Source organism: Venturia canescens, chromosome 3 (assembly GCF_019457755.1).
Source record: "Venturia canescens isolate UGA chromosome 3, ASM1945775v1, whole genome shotgun sequence".
Classification (NCBI taxonomy): Eukaryota; Metazoa; Arthropoda; class Insecta; order Hymenoptera; family Ichneumonidae; genus Venturia; species Venturia canescens.
In genome coordinates this window covers 13,711,363-13,728,785 of record NC_057423.1, presented here as the reverse complement: position 1 = coordinate 13,728,785, position 17,423 = coordinate 13,711,363, and the positions used below count along the sequence as shown (strand labels likewise).

The 17,423-nt window shown below is 43.6% G+C and overlaps 3 protein-coding genes across 4 annotated transcripts; 2 read left to right on the top strand and 1 right to left on the bottom strand.

Moving 5' to 3' along the window:
* Positions 1 to 447: 447 nt before the first annotated feature.
* Positions 448 to 2,883, top strand: Vps2 (vacuolar protein sorting 2). The gene is made up of 4 exons (XM_043415385.1): positions 448 to 808; positions 927 to 1,102; positions 1,436 to 1,570; positions 1,663 to 2,883. The coding sequence occupies exons 1-4, from the start codon at positions 641 to 643 to the stop codon at positions 1,886 to 1,888; spliced, it is 705 nt and encodes a 234-aa protein (XP_043271320.1). The 5' UTR covers positions 448 to 640; the 3' UTR covers positions 1,889 to 2,883.
* On the bottom strand, positions 2,761 to 11,581 carry fid (fire dancer). Of its 2 annotated transcripts, none has more exons than XM_043415379.1 (9): positions 11,447 to 11,581; positions 10,180 to 10,449; positions 9,992 to 10,095; positions 9,013 to 9,204; positions 8,708 to 8,928; positions 8,513 to 8,645; positions 7,409 to 8,083; positions 5,250 to 6,987; positions 2,761 to 4,887 (listed from the first exon to the last, which is right to left on the bottom strand). In XM_043415379.1, the coding sequence occupies exons 2-9, from the start codon at positions 10,349 to 10,351 to the stop codon at positions 3,698 to 3,700; spliced, it is 4,425 nt and encodes a 1,474-aa protein (XP_043271314.1). In that variant the 5' UTR covers positions 10,352 to 10,449; positions 11,447 to 11,581; the 3' UTR covers positions 2,761 to 3,697. The 2 variants fall into 2 exon arrangements, with proteins under 2 accessions (XP_043271314.1, XP_043271315.1); XM_043415380.1 differs by having other exon boundaries at positions 8,735 to 8,928.
* A 2,530-nt stretch (positions 11,582 to 14,111) lies between these two features.
* Positions 14,112 to 17,376, top strand: LOC122408559 (alpha-N-acetylgalactosaminidase). The gene is made up of 7 exons (XM_043415384.1): positions 14,112 to 14,855; positions 15,015 to 15,189; positions 15,587 to 15,761; positions 15,936 to 16,030; positions 16,108 to 16,467; positions 16,606 to 16,785; positions 16,927 to 17,376. Exons 1-7 carry the CDS (start codon positions 14,689 to 14,691, stop codon positions 17,122 to 17,124), a joined length of 1,350 nt encoding a protein of 449 aa, XP_043271319.1. The 5' UTR covers positions 14,112 to 14,688; the 3' UTR covers positions 17,125 to 17,376.
* Positions 17,377 to 17,423: the final 47 nt, after the last annotated feature.

Sequence of the window (17,423 nt, the reverse complement as noted above, 5' to 3'; positions counted from 1 at the left end):
CATGAGCTCACGTCGCCTCACGTCACTCGTCAGCTACTATTCAGCTTCAGCTGTTCGGCATAGTTGGAAACTGAAGTACCACCTTATTTAGAAATACTGAAATGTACACTCTCTTTTGACATCTTCCTTAATTTCACTTATTCTGCAACTTCCATATTTTTTCCGTGTGCATATAATATATCAACTTTCCTCCCTCGCTCTCGCTATTGAAGTATTTTCTATACATAAATTTTTATGTTTCATCCTTTAATGTATTGATATGTTATTTTCACTAAATTATAAAAAGAAATAAAAATGAAGAAATGGTCCGGTCGAGTTATCAAATGTTCATTCCTTCATTACCAACGATTAAACGTAGAATTTGTTTGAAAGAGGGCGCATCTCTTACAATTTTTGCGTAAAAACAAAGCTCCCCTCCCACGTGTTTTCTAACAATTTGTCAAAACAGCTGATCTCGAAGTGATACGACGGGAGAATCAAATCGAGGTGTGTCGAAAGCTGCTGTCGTCTTGGGAGCTGATCGTGAAAACCGTATAACAATGAGTCATTAACCAGAAAAGACTCGAAGACGTCAGAGTAGTATCGCGTTAATAAGTATCGTGGAACACTAAATTTCTCGACGAAAAAAATCAAAATAATCATGGAGTGGTTGTTTGGAAAACGAATTACTCCGGAGGAGATGCTGAGAAAAAATCAGCGAGCGTTAAACAAAGCAATGCGGGATTTGGATCGCGAAAGAATGCGAATGGAACAGCAGGAAAAGAAAATAATAGCTGACATTAAAAAACTTGCTAAAGAAGGCCAAATGGTAAGTGAGAACGAGAGGGATAATGTATATCTCGTGTAAAATGACGCGGCAAGCCACGCTACTGACGATTCCACCAAAAACTTCATTTTTATCACAAATTAAAAATCAATTTTTCCAGGATGCCGTTAAAATAATGGCCAGAGATTTGGTGCGAACAAGGCGTTTTGTCAAAAAGTTTATGCTTATGAAAGCAAACATTCAAGCTGTGTCGCTGAAGATCCAAACCTTACGTTCTCAAAATACAATGGCGCAGGCCATGAAAGGTGTTACAAAGGCAATGCAGAGTATGAACAAGTAAGTAAAATTAACAGAAATAGTTTAAGCTTTTTTTACTACTGTTGGTCTTTGCATCCAAGCTCAAACCGTTATGCTTGCCCTGTTTGAAATGCATTTCATCAACTTGGACCAGAGTAGAAATTTTTTGCAGTAAATTCGCCATTATTTGTTTACTCTACAGTAGCTTCGTTGTTTGTGTCACGAACCTGAGTGACAGTTTTTTCTAAAGACTCGCAGGCATGACGCAGGGTCCTAGGAAAATGGAACAAAATAGAATTGACACCCGAGCCATTGAGTACACTATTTTCATGGTTTTATAACAAATTGTTTTCCCTTTTTCTTTTGCCGCAGACAACTAAATTTGCCACAAATACAAAAGATTCTTCACGAGTTCGAGAAACAGTCAGAAATAATGGACATGAAAGAAGAAATAATGAACGACGCGATAGACGACGCGATGGAGGACGAAGGAGACGAAGAAGAAAGGTTGGAAAAACGAGTCCACAAACAAAAACCGAAATCCATAGGAAGCCCACCATAAAAATATTCTTAATCCGCCTTTTCTTCTTTCGTCACAGCGATGCAGTAGTTTCCCAAGTTTTGGACGAGCTTGGACTACAATTGACGGACCAACTATCGGGATTGCCGCAAGCTTCCGGTTCGCTAAGTATCGCGGGTTCAAAACAGCCGACCGCCGCTGCTGCAGCAGCGGGTGGCGGAGGTGGAACCGGTGATGACGGGGGCAACCTAACCGATGCGGACGCTGATCTCCAGGCGAGATTGGAAAACTTGCGTCGGGAGTAACGGGCGAGTGTATGGAACCACGCGGTAGCCCTGAAATCAATTTTTCCCGCAAGTCACGGCCTCGCAGTTTTTTTACTAACGCATATTAATATATATATATTTAAATATATATGATATAATTGTGAAAAATTAGAAAATTCGCTCCGCGAGTAACCACCGAGCACCCAAAAACCATGCGGTTCTCTCAAAAGTTGCTTCTGCGAGTTCCAGCCTTAAATTTTTCAGCATATACAAAATCGAACGCGACCGATTATTGTCCATCGCGAGTAAGCACAAAGTACTCGAAACTATAGTTTCTCGTTGGGAATTTCCACTGCGAATCGCAGCCCTCGAAATTTTACGTATGAATGAAACATTGAAACGTTGATGAATTAGCTTCGCGCGTAACTAACCGAATCGTTAAAATCGCAAAGTCGCGTTCAAAAATCCTCCTGCCAATCACAGCCTCCAACTTTTCAAGATTTAAAAAAACATTAGGAATTGATTCTGCTGATAATCACCGAGTTGAAGTCGAGAACTATTTGAAATTCGCAAGTCCAAGCCTCCCAGTTTCTACATACGATTTTCTTAAATTCTCTCTTATGAGGAACTGATTTTTCGATAACGAACGAGTGTTTGAAACCACCCGATGTCCTGAAGAATCGTCTTCGCGAGTGCAAGATTCCAAGTTTTTAACACATACATGTAAATAATAGTGGGATAGTGGTGAAGAACTGTGATTGGCGAACGTATCGAAGTATATTGGAACAATGGTTCCCCGGAAGAAAAGCATGCAAGAATATTTTCAGTTTGAATTTTTTCACTGATGCATATTCAATATGTATATATATATAGCGTGTATATATATATATATGTAATATCGTGCGAGCTTGTGCGAAATATTTTATGACTTTTTATTGTCTCTCTGTGGGCGATATGCCGGCGTCCTGTTGTTAGTAATAATAAGTTATGAATTAATCGATAATAATAATAGTAATGATCACACGTTGATTACACGCACGAGTCATCGAAGAGAGATGATTTCTTTTTTCTTTAACTGTTACGTATACAAGTTGAATTTATTACGTCGACGTGCAGCATCGGTTAATGATTTTTTTGTTTGTTTATCCCTTTCTTTTTTTTTTCTCGTTCTCGCTACATATTCGAGATGAATTCGGGGGCTGCAGCACCCCGAATTTATCAGTATATACGTGTGGGTGTCTGTATTTGTGTGGCTGTGTGTATAAATGTATTTTTACATTCGTATTTATATGCACACACGATCGGTGAAGTTTTATTGGATTTTTGTTCTGTAATTGGTCAAGCATTTCAATCAACGTGATGTACAAGTTGTTTTTAAGCTACATAGAGGACGATATATATATATGTATGCTTTTATATATATATATATTTAATTTATGTATATGTTGTATACGTAATTGATACGTATATCTAGAGGCTAGTGTGCGTTTTTCACGTTTTGTGATTATTACAGACGCCTACGTTTGTTTACAATTTACATATTTACACGAGGGAGGTTCGAGAGGGCCAGGCCAGGTTTTAAGGAGCTTCGCAAACGTCGCAGATTCGAAGGGTTCTTTCACTCGTTGCTACAAAGCTCGGAGACCGTGCCCACGATTATTCTCTCCTCGGAATAGCGATGACGAGAGAGAATAAAGTCGATATTTAGTATTTAGTCAAAATGATAATGCTGCCAGCGGCCGGGGCTGAACGGTCGTGTACAGATTGACCGGTGAAGGAACTAGTTTTCTACAGAGCGCGGGATGATTATCGGTGCTTTTCTCGATGCCAATTCGAGTCGATACATAGTCATATAGTCCAGACTTGAACCTTTTCCGCGACGATGCACCAACTCGCGTGATCATAATACGACGATATTATGTGCAAGTTTTCCACGTATTTGTTTATCAGCTGGTCCAGTTCGCCTTCTTTAAACACGTGATAATACTGGTGGTACGTTATTGCTCCGCCACCCCCGGCACCGCCGCCTCCGCCTTCGTCGTCTTCGTCGTTGTCCTCGTCGTCGTCTCCTCGATTTCTACTACCCCGATCCGAAGGCAGAGACTCCTGGGACGAGGATCCGCTCAGAGGGGTTTCGCAGGTACTCGGCCGCCGGGGAACTCCGCTGCACAACGAGGATACTCCACTACCGTAGGGATTACCGTCAGTTACGAGTCTCGAACGACGAGACGAATCACCGGCTTTTATCACTCTGTTCACCCCTGGACTTCGTGGAATTTCCTCCGAGGCTGAACGCTGCTGTTGGTACAAGTACTTACGACGCTCGCGCAGACTTTTGTACTCGAAATTCGTCGACGAGCCCAACGAAAGCGTGCTCCCAGGATCGCTCAGTATTTTCGTCCCCTCCTCAATCTGACTCACGTCGCTCGATAAACTCGTCGAACGATCGATCACCGAGTCACCGTTCAGCGAAGAATTATTTACAGGCTCCCCTACCGACTTCATCGCCGTCGTTTCTACTCGCTCCTTCTCCAGGACCGATACGAACTCTCCGCTCTTCGTTACCATCACGAAATCGTCGATCGCCTCTTCGGAAACACTCTTCGGTAAAAGGAGTGCCGACTGATCCGTAATAGCTGCTTCGTCACTCTCGAGGTGAACCGGCTCCGAAGGCTCTTGGATATACTTTTGGGGATAATGGCTTTCGGGAAGCGTTGGATCGGGGGATGCACCGCTCAACCAAGCGATCGTGTCGTCCACTAATTGGGTGTATTTGCAATTGGAACGCAAACCGCTCACGTGAGAGGGTAAATCTATCGTTTCGGTTATAGATTTAACGGATTCTGGCAACGAAATTTTTACTCCGGGTTCGTCCTTTTTCACGTCCTGGCGATCGGTCTTTTCCTCTACGATTTTTTCTCCGACCTTGGTCAATGTACAATCAGCCTCCTCGACTTGATTTTTAATCTCAACCTTCGACGCATCACTCTCGGAGGATTCTCCCGTTGTTTGAGCCTGTTTCTCATTGCCCGTTGCATCTGATGAAAAAAAGAAAAAATAATTATACATTTGTCAACAATCGAACAAGTAGCCTGAAAATGTAATTTGGCAATTCCTTAGAAATCTCAACTCGTTTCATACGCAGCTCAATGTCATTTGAATCGGTGGTCCAACACAAAATTCAATGTTAAAGAGGAAAAGGAGTGAAATTTGATTTAAAAAAAAAACCTTAGTCTTCTAAAAAGCCAAATGTCGTTGAATTGAAAAACAACAAAGATAGAAACTCAGGTTGAAAATTTACTATTTTTCATATTCCATAAAAATGGATCGAGCAGGACTTGAGACCGAAAAGCATTTTCATTTCCATGAAATGGAAATTCAGTAAGATTTTAGTTTTTACTTTTGTTGTTCTTGAGAGAGAAGCGTTGATCCGATATAACACTGATGACCGATCCGATGGACTCGGGTGAGGAAAGTCCGCTGGAATCACTGTCCAAATCGTCGGTTTCGGGATTGAAAAGCTCCAAAGAGAGGAGCCGTGGGAGAGTTCTGGCTTCGAGCGAAGCGGATTCGGAGCGGCCGGTGATGGTCGAAGCTCTCCTGACCAACGGGAACGGGGATTTAATGCTTCTCGTAGCGAAGCCAGGTTTTTGTTTAAGCAATTCTTTGATCTGATCGAGCCTGGATCGTCTGGTGTCTGGATCGTTGATAGACTCATTGCTGGTTGAATTTTCGCGGTCTTTGGTATCTTCGTCTTCGATTTTTGGTTTTTCAGGTGGAATGACGGTCGACGTTGAATCGTTGTTCGTTGATTCTGTCGTTGTTGATGTCGTTGTGTTGGTCGTAATCGTTGTGAGTACCTCCGTCGCGATTGGAATCATTACCGAGCTCGTTGGGATCGTTGGGCTGGTTGTTGTTGGGGTCGTTTTCGTCGCCAGATCGTTGTCGATCTTGGTTGATTTAGTAGCTACGTCCCCAGGCTTGTCGTTGTTTGGAACATCGTCGTTCGTTGTCGATGATTGCCGCGGAGGTAGAAACCCAAAAAAATCGGCTGAGGCGAAGGAGTCTCGTGGATTGGAGGATGCGAAGCTGGGGTCAAAGTTTCGAGGCGAGAGCCCAGGCGGACTCGGTGGCGGTAGAGATTTGCTGGTAGCAGGGAATTGTTTCAACAGCGGTGACAGGGATATTAATTTTGAGCGTGGTCCGGATCCGTGATTCAAGTCACCCGGCGGATTCTTAATTCGTGGTGAAGGTGGAGCCGAAGTTGTTCTCAACTGATGGTGGCCTCCGGACAGCGGCGGTATGACGATCGTCGAGACGTCGATCGGCGAGCCAAACTGATTATCTCGCGTTGTAAAACTGTCTCTTCGATAAATATTATAAGGGTGAGGATTGTGCTTTCCTTGTTGTTGACCTTCGATTTGCTGTTGGTGATTCTTTGGCACATAAATTACCGAAGCAAAACTGTCCTCGGAATCGACGCTCGTGTCGCTCTGTAAACTACTATCTTTCGAGGAATCCGAACCATCCTCTTTGGAGAGACGCCTCTCGATGGATTCGCCACCGGGAACAGCTCCTTCGCCCGCTGCATTTTTATTCCCAACGCCAGCCTGAGATCCGTTCGCATTGGTTTTTCCGCTCGTCGCGTTTTTTCCCTCTTCCCCATTGATGCTAGCGACGTTTTGAGACTCCTGCGACCTACTTCCGTCCTCAACTTCATCCTCGTTAACGTTCTTCCCTTCGGATTCATTCGTTTCCAACCTTTCGCTCGATTGCTGCTTCCAACCCTGCAGAATCTTTGCGAATCCGTTCTTTATCGTTATACTAGAAACTTTGTTTTCCATGCTCGTCGTTGACTGCTTTATTCGATTCGTAAGGTCACTTTTTATCAGCTGAATTCGCTGCATCGTCGCGTTCCCCGAATACAGACTCTCACGAAAGTGACAGAAGGTTTGCCCTCGCGGCTTACAGATTATTTCTTCGTTCAATGACGCCTGCTTCATTATATTCTTTCGTACACGGTCTCGTTCCACCAGCCTCTCCATCGACATTAATTCCTCGTTCATCGAACTTTGCTTGTGCACGTTTCCTCGACGTCGTCTATTCGCTCTCGGAGCCGAATCGGTCTTTGCCGCCTCCTGAACAATAGCGAGATCAAATGTCAAACACAAAAATACTGAAAATTAATCGTTCGACAAAAATCATTTTATTCTCAACACAATTCATTCTTTGCATTTTCCCATAACGAATTTGGTTAACAGTTCGTGATGACAATTCTACGAAGGAGGAAAACCTTTCAAAGAAGAATGGAAACAGACAGGGGTTTCCTCTTAAATTAAGACTGAAGAAGACTGAGTTATAATAAAGTTTCAAAAAACATGGGAATAAAAAGTTTTCTACGAGATAAATAATGCTCATTGAAAAAATTAATAAAACTTCACTAACCCAAAACCAACGATTATTTCTCATCTTTTTAGGAACTTTTTAGCAACGCTTAGTAAGAACTTGAAGAAATGATCATTTGCTACTCAACGGTTCGAATGATTTCAAGATATTTACCCGAAATTCGACGAGATCTTTGCTGCACCGTCGCACAACAACACCGTTCGCAGGTTCCTGGATAAATTGGAGGGGTGAATCGTCCAAGAGGTGGGACTTTTGTTTTACCAGACGTGGTTTACCTGTAGATGAAGTTGATCGATTCAACGAGTTGGTGGATGAGACGGACGAGGATGAAAGGAGAAGAGGAGCGGTGGAATTGTCATTGGTAGAATCGTTGATGGTTTCGGTGCTGAATATTCCTCGGGCTTCCCGGCTCGTTTCCGGAAGCGGTGGTTGGGGCGACGGTGTTTCAGATTCCTCGTCGAGATAAAATTGGGAGGTTACTGTTGAAGAAAATCCGGGTATGCTGGATCTCGAGCGTACGAGATCGAGCCTTTGGATTTCGAGAATGTCGCCGAGACTTTTGGATTTGAGACCGAGAGTCTCGCCGGCATTCTCGCCCGTTTCGCACGGGGGTGTCGTAGGGTGTTTGCTCAAGGTCACGTTGTCTTCCTCGAGACGGCGCAATTCTATTGGAATATCGTCGACGTCACCGATGTCTTCGTTCTGGAAGTTCTGGCCTCGATGTTGCTCACGTTTATTTTTCCAACTGCCACCGTTGTTGTGCCAGGTCTCCAGGAACCAAGCGCCTCGGTTTCCGGCAGCCGAGTCCCGCTTACCTCCCGCTAATTTCTGTGCGCAAAAAACAGAGCAATGGAAATCAGGCTCACTTGAAACGTTGCAAATAACTCGTCGACTTTGCGCACTGGCGTTTTTGGCCTGAAGGTAGAAAGGTGCGGCTTTTGTCTCTCAACCGGTGAGTAAGTGTTTCCCGGGGCCGCGCCCATACGTTTTTTTCCAACCAACAGCACAATCCTTCGCGAAACCGACACAAAGTACTTTGGAAGTTATTTTTTTTACAATTATTCCGTTTACGCAAAATCCTATAGTTTTTTCCAACACCATTTCTTCGCGTTGTCCGGATATTCTGGTTTGAATGTGAGAATCGAGAGAAAAAGACATTCCGAGGCAGTGGTTCGGTATCCAAAAGGGCTCCGCGAGAATGCGGTTCCAATGAAAGTTCCATATCGATTCTTCCGGGTAAGTAATGAGCGGGATTACCTGCAAAGCTCGTCGAAAAAAACTGTAGCAAGTTTCGTTCGGGCTGGAGAGGCTGCTAGTGGAGGGCGAAGGGCTGAAAATCGGATCGATCCAGTAGTTTCGATTCTTCGATCTCGAGGGATTGGCCGCGCCTCTGTGGGTAAAAATAGGAACGGATGAGAGAAGGGGCGAGGGGCGAGGGACGATCCAACGCACCTACTGCCGCGGTATCGAGTCGAGTACCTCTTGCCGGAAGTTACGGGCCGACACTTCCGGGTGTTCCGATCGAGATCGAGATCATCGGCGACGTCTTCGAAGGAGTCGACGCTGGCGCCTCCGTCAGGGCCGTTTGTTCTACCGCGTCTCTTCGTTCTCCTCGATCCGCCGCTCAGGCAGTAGGCTTTCGGCCAAGGTACGAGGACGTCCTGAGATTCGAACTGGCAAACAAACGAAAATGACAATAATAAGAATAAAGACGAAGTAAAGTGTCGTCCAATTTTCTATCTTTCCTTCCCACCAACCTTCCTGTGGCGCTGTTCCATCGCCCAAACGGAAATAACGAGTCGTCCACCGATTCGCAAAACCCGGGCAAGTTCCTTGAGGGCATTGACTCGTCTCTCAGTCGTCGCGAAATGATGGACCACGGCGATCGAGAGAACAGCGTCGAAGCTCTCATCGCGAAAGGGTAATGCGAGATTGTCGCATATCATGACCTGTCATCGGGAGAGTTCGTTTTTCTTTGAAATTTCAGTAGGTTTGTGATGCGAATGAGATTTAAGGTATAACTCGATGGATAGCTCGACCAAAAATTATATCTTATTGGAATTTCCGTACTTCGTGATGGAATAATAATCTGAAAAAATTCAACAACATTTGGAAAGCTATGAACAACAATTATCAATAATAATATTTCCCAAAAGTTAATAACAAATTGTTTAAACAATCAATTATTCAATAATTTTGCGGTTACCTATTGTTTTTTTTCTTTACGAATCAAATGTGTGTATTTTTCCGAATGCTCGTGATTTTTTTCAGAATTTTCGTGGATTTTTGAAATTTCTTGAAAAAATGTTGAAAAAAATTTTTTTAAATTTGAATTTTGGATATATTTTGGAATACATATTTACCATCAGTTTTGAAAAGTCTCAAGGTTACTGGATCAAAAATCTACAAATAGAGCCACTTAAGAAATTGAAAAAAGGGAATTTCAAAAATCCACGAAAATTCTGAAAAAAATCATGAGCGTTCAGAAAAATGTGCACATTCGATTCGTAAAAAAAACAACAAGGGTTTACTGTAAAATTGTTAAAAAATTATTTATTTAAACAATTTATCAATAACTTTTGGGCAATATTATTATTGATAATTGTAGTTCATAACTTTTCAAGTGTTGCTGAATTTTTTCAGATTTTTATTGCATCACGAAGTACGGAAATTTCGATCAGGTACTGGGTTATCCATCCAGTAATACCTTAAAAAAGTTGAATATTGAAAAAGTACTTCATTTTCTTTCTCGCGGGCGATGTCCGTCAGCCGTTTGCATCGGTCCGCTCCAATTTTGAAGACGTTTTCATTGACGCTCAAATACTTGCCGTTCCCGCAACCTGATGAGAAAGAAAAACAAAGCAAAGTGAGAAAGAGCTTGCGGTTGGAAGGGAGGAAAAGGAAGGAAGCGAGTGTCGGCTCACCGACATCGCAAACGAGAGCGCCCGGTTCGAGTTCCTCAAGAAACTGATAAATACGGGGCCAGTGTTTGGTGCGTGCGGCAGTTTTTTCGGCGCATTCTTCATAAACGTCGTGAACGTAGGCTTGTTCCAAGGCGACAGACCTAGCCGCTCGTTCGCCGTCGCTCTCGGACATAACTCGATCGTTGCCGACGATTTTTCAAATCTCAGCATCACCGACTAGTTTCGCGGTGGCGACTCCACCGTTAATCGCTCGCACCGGAAATTGGCGTGCTGGAAAAGGTAAGCCTTTTTTAGGTTGTGGGGCGTGAGAAGAGAAAGAGGAGAGCGGCTGGGGGGAAGAAACACAGTGAAGATTCGAAGATGCAGCGAGCGATATTTGGCGAGATTCGATGCGGAGAGAAATAATTATTGTGTCACGACGCGTGCGGTTGATTGCCGACTGGCTTAGGCAGCTGCTCGCGTCCCGATACGCGCGCGTGTCAGAACGAAAGTGACCGCATGAAATGTCCTTAAATATTCGTTCCACTTGCGGTGAAGCCGCGGGAAAGCACCTCGTAAAAAAAATAAGAACCGTTCGTCTATTATATCCCACCATTTATGGGCTCCACCTGTCACGTCGGACATCCCCGTAATCTGTTAAGCGCGTTTCACCACCACTGAGATAAGGATATAACGTTCAGATACGCTCGAGTTTGCGTTAATATACGCGGCGTTCGGACAATTCGGATGAGTGGAATAATGGAAAAGTGACGAGCGCGCTGGCGCGTGGAAGAAAATAGCCATGAATGAAAGTAACGGCACGTATCGATCTTATATCCTCGGGCTGCCGCTGCCGCTGGTGGTGGTGCTGGTGGTGGGCGCTTTTTCGCGACTCGCGCGCACCATCTATATGCAGGTACATGCGTTTATAAAGTTGCACATTGTGTGTAACAGGCGCCACCTCTCTACTACAAACGATTGTTGGTTTTTGGCTTCGACTCCCCGGCCCGCGGTCTCGTTATTGAAATATATTTTTGTGCAACGCGACGAACGCAACACTCCCGTTATCCGCAATGCCGATTGAGGAAGCTCGAGGCGATAGATTGAGGTTAAAAATCGAAGAAAAAGGGAAAGAAGCAGGCGATGGGGTAATGCGGATGAACGGTGCATGGCATACGCACCCGATCAATGGCTTCGAAGCTTCCGATTCGATCGAAAGGAACGGCCGGGAGGTCCCGGGTGTGGTTTGTCGCAGGATTTTACGAACTTTTTGCTGGATAAAACTTACCTCGCGGGCTCATGACAACGGTGAGAACAGAGGACACGTTTGGTCATTAACCCAGCCGCGTTTTCGGACTGTCACTAGAGTCGGGGCAGTTGTTTTGGTTGCTGTTGACGAGGACGACGACGGCGACGACGACGACGACGACGACGGGTTTCCTCGAGGGGTGCCGCCGAACGATCAAGCGGCAATAGTCGCCTCGGGCTCGTTTGCTCGCCCCTGCTCGCCGGATACTCGTCAAGGAGCGATAACAATCGAACGTTTATTGTTCTCGAGCGACTCAGCACTGCCATTTTTTTAATTTCTCTCGAGCGACTCGCATGGCCCAAGTCTCTCGAATTTTCAGTCGTGTGTGCGCGCGCGATCGATTCAGAGCTTTCCTCGAACGAGTCGCGGTCGCGGACGCGGCGCGGCGGTGGATCAACCCGCGAGTGCGACTCTCCTTCTCGTTTCTCGCCTTTCTTAACCCCCTCAACCCCCGAACCTCGGCCTTCTCTGCTTCCCCGCCGCCCACACTCGACGAAACACGTCAAGGGAGGCTGCCGCTGCGCCGCTTATTATGCCGAATGAACGGCACTGCGTGCGCATTGCCGCTGCGGCTCCTGCCTCCTACAGGGTGTCCCACCTCCTCGGGTCATCATCCCCGTTAACTCAACCTTTCCCAACGAATTCTCCGACGAAATAAACTCTCATAATGGCTTTCGATCAAACCCACGCCTGATCAGTCGTTTATTATTCAAGTCGAGGAAACTACTTCCTTTTATCGCGCATTTCCACGAAATCGCTATAAATATAGCAAAGATGCACGGGACTAATCTTGAAGAACAGAAAATTCTCCACAAATGAGATCCCAAACTATTTTCCCAGGTTCAGTACCTTCGAGAGGAGAAACACTCGCGGAAATGGGCACCGTTCCCATGCCCGGACACGATCGAAGATAAAGCGAAAAAGCGTGGGATCAAATTTCAATTGCCTCGCGTCTAACCTGCACGATTTTGCTTCCCTTTCCATTTCAAGAACTACTGGAACTACAAAAATGGCGTCGCCAAGTTTTTTTAGGAAATATATATTATGCTCTGCGAAAAAGGTTCTTTTCGGATTACTAATAATTTTCCCACTGCGAACTCGGATAACCAAAATAAATTCATCGTAAGTAGAAACTTGAATTTTCGAGGCGAAATTCCGTTAGGCGAATGAAAATCGAAATTATTGGCCGTGACATTTGGGACACCCTGTATTTACGAGTAACGCGGCCAACGCGGCTGCGGCCTCCGAATAACCCTGGTATAAAACCACCTCGCGCTCGCGCTACCACCCCCTTTGCGCGTGCCTCGTTCGCCTCGTTGCTACGATGCATCGGCTGCCTTCCGTTGTCCACCAACCCCGTGTGTTGAACGGCGGGCCGGGGGTTGTGCCACACGATGAATAATCGACGAAGAACGTACCCTCGTTCTCGCCGTACGTCGTACCTTCTTCTCTCTCATTCGCCTTGTCGTCAAACCTGCTGCTATATAGGAACACGATCTCGTTCACTTCGAAGCTATCTATTGTGTGTGCCGCGGTACAACAACGCCATAGATACACACTATGAGCAAGTTCTTTTTTCAGCATTGTTTGCGCCCCCGTCATATCCACCGTCGCATATCTGCCGGACGGATGCTCTATGCACACACGCACGAGCCAACTTTTCCATTACAATTTTTAGGAAATATCGTTCCGATAAATTAAATAAATCATCGATGTGTCAAGAGCTGAAACCTAATTAAATAGTAAATAGTTCATTTTTCTCTGATTCTTTTTCGATAACATTCCCGCGGCGAATGAAATATTTCGTAAATATTTGATAGACAATCGAACGTTTGTATTTAATAAAGAACAAAAAAATGTCGCGATATGGTTGCACGTTGAAAGAAATTCTGCTCTTGTTCAATTGTTTTTTAGCGGACATTGCCGTTTTCGTGGGTTGAAAATGATATATTCCGTAAACTGAAATTCAGACGATTTTTTGTATCCTCTCAAACAAAACCTTCGACGAGCAAAGTAAATTTCTCAAGAATGCATTTACCAACCGAGTATGCAAGAGCATGCATAGGCTGAACTTCGAACCGATACAATTGGCGCTCTCCAGTCTGATTTTTTCGACCGCGAAATTTCGGATTAACTCGTATATACCGGCGATGAAATAATATCTATTATTTAATCGTTGATTTGACTTATTTGCCGATCAAAAATCAAGTCTCGTATATAGAGACGCGGGAGATAAACGTAATAAAGAAAAATGCTACTCAAGCGATGGGCCTTCGAACAAAAAATCCGAAATCAATGACGATCATCGTTTGTGATTATAAACGAGAGTACAAACATCAGAAGCGAATGGCGAAGTATGAAAAGAGATATAGACATGTGTAATGAACTCCCACACGTCTGTATATAAATACATCAAACAAAGAGGCTGCGCTCGCGATCGTGAGTATATATTGGTATTGTGATAATCACTGAAACGATTATTATAACTATATAGTGAGCACGGCGTAGAAAATGGAAAGGAGCGCGGCAGCGTAAATACGAATGATACAAAAGCATTTTGCTAGAAAAAAAAAACGAGTGTTGACGCGCGCCGGGCGCGCGGAGTGTGTGTGACTATCGTACCCGCGCACACCCCGTAAACCGCACGGGGCCTAGCGTGTTAGTGAAAGAGGCGATGGTAGTGCGAGGCCGTCGAGCCGTGAACGTCAATCCCATACGCGTACTACTATAGATGCATCAAGATACTCTCCTCGTTCGAAAGAGCGAGAGAGATGGAAAGAGTAACGGAGCAGTGCATGAGATAAAGAGACGGCAAAAGGTAGTGGTGGTGGCGGCGAGGGCCACGGCGGCGATATGCTTGGTGTGGTATAAAAATGAAATGGGGCATTGGGTGAAAGTACTCTTGGCTTGAATCGAGTCTTGTATCAGATCAGCCTGAGAAGCAGAGTTAGTGGTAAAAGTGCAAAGATGGAAATTTTGCTCACCCACTCGTAAGACAAAAATTATCGCAAAAATAATAATAAAATCACGTTTCGTGCTGTCCATTGCCGCGTCATTTCCGTTTCGTTCCGACAGTTTAGTTGACAGATCGCAAAATCACGTTTCGCGACTCGTTACGAACGAAAGTATATTCTTTCGCTATTCGGTCAATCATACGGAGATTTTGCTATCCGCCAGTGTAAGAAATTCCTTCGGAGGATCAACAACTCGCCTTATTCAACATGACGCGACTTCTCGTCGCGTTTATCTTCGCCCTCGCTACTCTCTCACCCTTTTTCACCCTTGCACTCGACAATGGACTTGCCAGGACACCCCCCATGGGATGGCTTTCATGGGAGAGATTCAGGTGTAACACTGACTGCAAAAACGATCCTGAGAACTGTATCAGGTAAGATAAACCCTTAGAAAGTTTTTCGAAAGTGAATTTGTAGAAAAAAAAGCAAACATTTTCAACTGGCAACTTTCAAAACAAAACAAATAATAATACTTTGGCGATACCATTGGAATAGACATTGAGCTTTATGTAAAATTATTTGTAAATTCACAGCGATCGACTCTTTCGCACTATGGCTGATATCGTAGTGGCTGAAGGATATGCAGCAGCCGGCTATGAGTACATAAACATCGACGACTGCTGGCTGGAAAAAGAAAGAAACAGCGCTGGACAATTAGTGGCTGATAAAGAACGCTTTCCCTATGGAATTAAGAGCCTCTCAGATTATGTAATTGTCATATTGGTCATTGGATTATTTTGCTTTCAAAGGTTTTTCTTCGTGTCATTGTCGGCTCAAATATTTTTGAATTATTTTTGAAATTATCCTATTCAAAAAATACAAAACTCCCTGGATAGTCGGGTGACCTTATGGCGCTGATAAATGTGGATAAATATAATGATCCGGATGATAAGCTTTGTTAATTAAGTTGGCGTGCTAATGATTCAATTTTGTTGTTTTAAACATTCAGTTGGAAAATATCATTGGTATTTTTGGAAGGAGAATATTTACACGAGTGTCAACGCAAGGAAAACTTATTAGAATTCTTTCATAGTCAGTTTCTTCTGTCATTTTTTATTCTTCTTGGAATTGGAAAAGCATTTACATACTTCTATTGATCCTACAGATTCATTCAAAAAAACTGAAAATCGGTATATATGAAGATTTTGGAAATTACACGTGTGCCGGATACCCAGGAATCTTGGGCTACTTGGAAACCGATGCTGCTCTGTTCGGCGCTTGGGAAGTCGATTATGTGAAACTGGACGGTTGTTACGCTCATCCTGCTGAGATGGACAGAGGTAGATTTGAATTTTAGATTTTCTTATTCATTAAAAATGATTCTTGATTCCAGTTCTAGGTGATGAAAAATACGATCAACATTATTATTATTATTTATTTAATGATGAGTTTAGTGGAGAAATTGAGCTTAATGTTCGAATTAAATGGTAAATCGAGGTAATCTTTTAACTCAGGTTATCCAGAATTTGGTTTCTACCTCAACCAAACGGGGCGTCCAATGGTGTACTCGTGCAGTTGGCCCGTTTATCAAATTTACGCCGGAATGCGGGTAAGAATCTAACGCGTGGAATTTTATTGTGCGTGATTTTTCGTTTGACATTTTGTTTTTGTTTGCTTTCATTTCAGCCAAATTTCACAGCCATTGCGGAGCACTGTAACGTGTGGCGTAACTTCGATGATATTCAAGATTCTTGGTCGAGCCTCGAGAGTATTATTGATTACTTTGGAAACAATCAAGATGCGATTGTACCAAACGCTGGTCCGGGACACTGGAACGATCCGGACATGTTAATAATTGGAAACTTCGGTTTAAGTTATGAACAAAGCAAAACCCAAATGGCTTTGTGGGCGATTTTGGCTGCGCCTCTTCTTATGTCTGTTGATCTCCGAACTATCAGACCTGAGTATAAAGCGATTTTACAAAATAAAAAAATCATTGATGTTGATCAAGATCTCTTGGGTATTCAAGGTCGCAGAATTTACAAGGTGAATGTTCCCTCGCTTTATTTTCGTCCTAATGTAGATTCGGTTTATAACTGTGTACGAAATGTAACAAAAAATAATTCGTGATATAGAATTTGTGCTTCGTTACATGATCGTTTATTATGTATTCTATTTTTACAGCACAAAGGAATCGAAATTTGGGCGAGACCTGTAAACCCGATTTTTGAGGATCCTCGGGACACAATTTATTACTCGTATGCAATTGCATTTTTAAACCGACGTACCGATGGCACACCTTCCGATGTCTCTGTCACTCTCAGCGAGCTTGGTCTTCGCTATCCCAAAGGATACAAAGTCGAGGTGGGTTTTTTTGGCCTCTTAAGAGTTCTTTCCCCAAATTCCACAAGGGACGAATGATTGGACATTTTAACAATCTCTATCTCTTCCAGTGCTAATAGTAGTCGATGATTATTGTTTTTTTTATTTTGACAAATAATAAAGGACCTGTATGAGGATGTGGATTACGGTGTGCTGACTCCGCAGACAAAGATAAAGGTAAAGGTGAATCCATCGGGTGTGGTGATTCTACGATGTGATCTCCAACTCGATCGTCATCCTCTGTACTTGGAGAATCAGTTTTCACGATTCCCGTCGCCGGTCGATCGAGTTTTTAAAATACGCCAGAACTCTTTCGAGTAAAAAAGTGAAAAAAAAAACTTTGTAATATTTTTGTATGAATAATGTGTACTCTATGAAATTACGTCGTTACCATGTAGATTTTATAAGATATTCCGAATTTAGATATGTGGAAATACTCGTCGATCGGATTGAAATGCAAATCCGAACATGTTGAGAGAAAAAAAATGAAAAAGAAAGAAAAAATGAAACTAGAGCGCGGCTCGCGCAAAAAAAAATGTTGAGAATAAATTTTCGGGCCTCGATTTCTCAAAACTGGTTTACTACTTTCGCCGATACCTTATTCTGAGCAACGACTTTAT

Bases quoted from the DNA above. Each gene is read 5' to 3' on its own strand.
- Vps2 (XM_043415385.1), top strand. From the start codon at position 641: ATGGAGTGGTTGTTTGGAAAACGAATTACTCCGGAGGAGATGCTGAGA. The intron at 1,103-1,435 runs GTAAGTAAAATT...CTTTTGCCGCAG, and splicing joins GCAATGCAGAGTATGAACAA to ACAACTAAATTTGCCACAAA. The intron at 1,571-1,662 runs GTTGGAAAAACG...CTTTCGTCACAG, and splicing joins GAAGGAGACGAAGAAGAAAG to CGATGCAGTAGTTTCCCAAG.
- LOC122408559 (XM_043415384.1), top strand. From the start codon at position 14,689: ATGACGCGACTTCTCGTCGCGTTTATCTTCGCCCTCGCTACTCTCTCA. The intron at 14,856-15,014 runs GTAAGATAAACC...GTAAATTCACAG, and splicing joins GATCCTGAGAACTGTATCAG to CGATCGACTCTTTCGCACTA. The intron at 16,468-16,605 runs GTGAATGTTCCC...CTATTTTTACAG, and splicing joins AAGGTCGCAGAATTTACAAG to CACAAAGGAATCGAAATTTG.
- fid (XM_043415379.1), bottom strand. From the start codon at position 10,351: ATGTCCGAGAGCGACGGCGAACGAGCGGCTAGGTCTGTCGCCTTGGAA. The intron at 10,096-10,179 runs GTGAGCCGACAC...CTTTCTCATCAG, and splicing joins CGCTCTCGTTTGCGATGTCG to GTTGCGGGAACGGCAAGTAT. The intron at 8,929-9,012 runs GTTGGTGGGAAG...TTTGTTTGCCAG, and splicing joins TGGAACAGCGCCACAGGAAG to TTCGAATCTCAGGACGTCCT.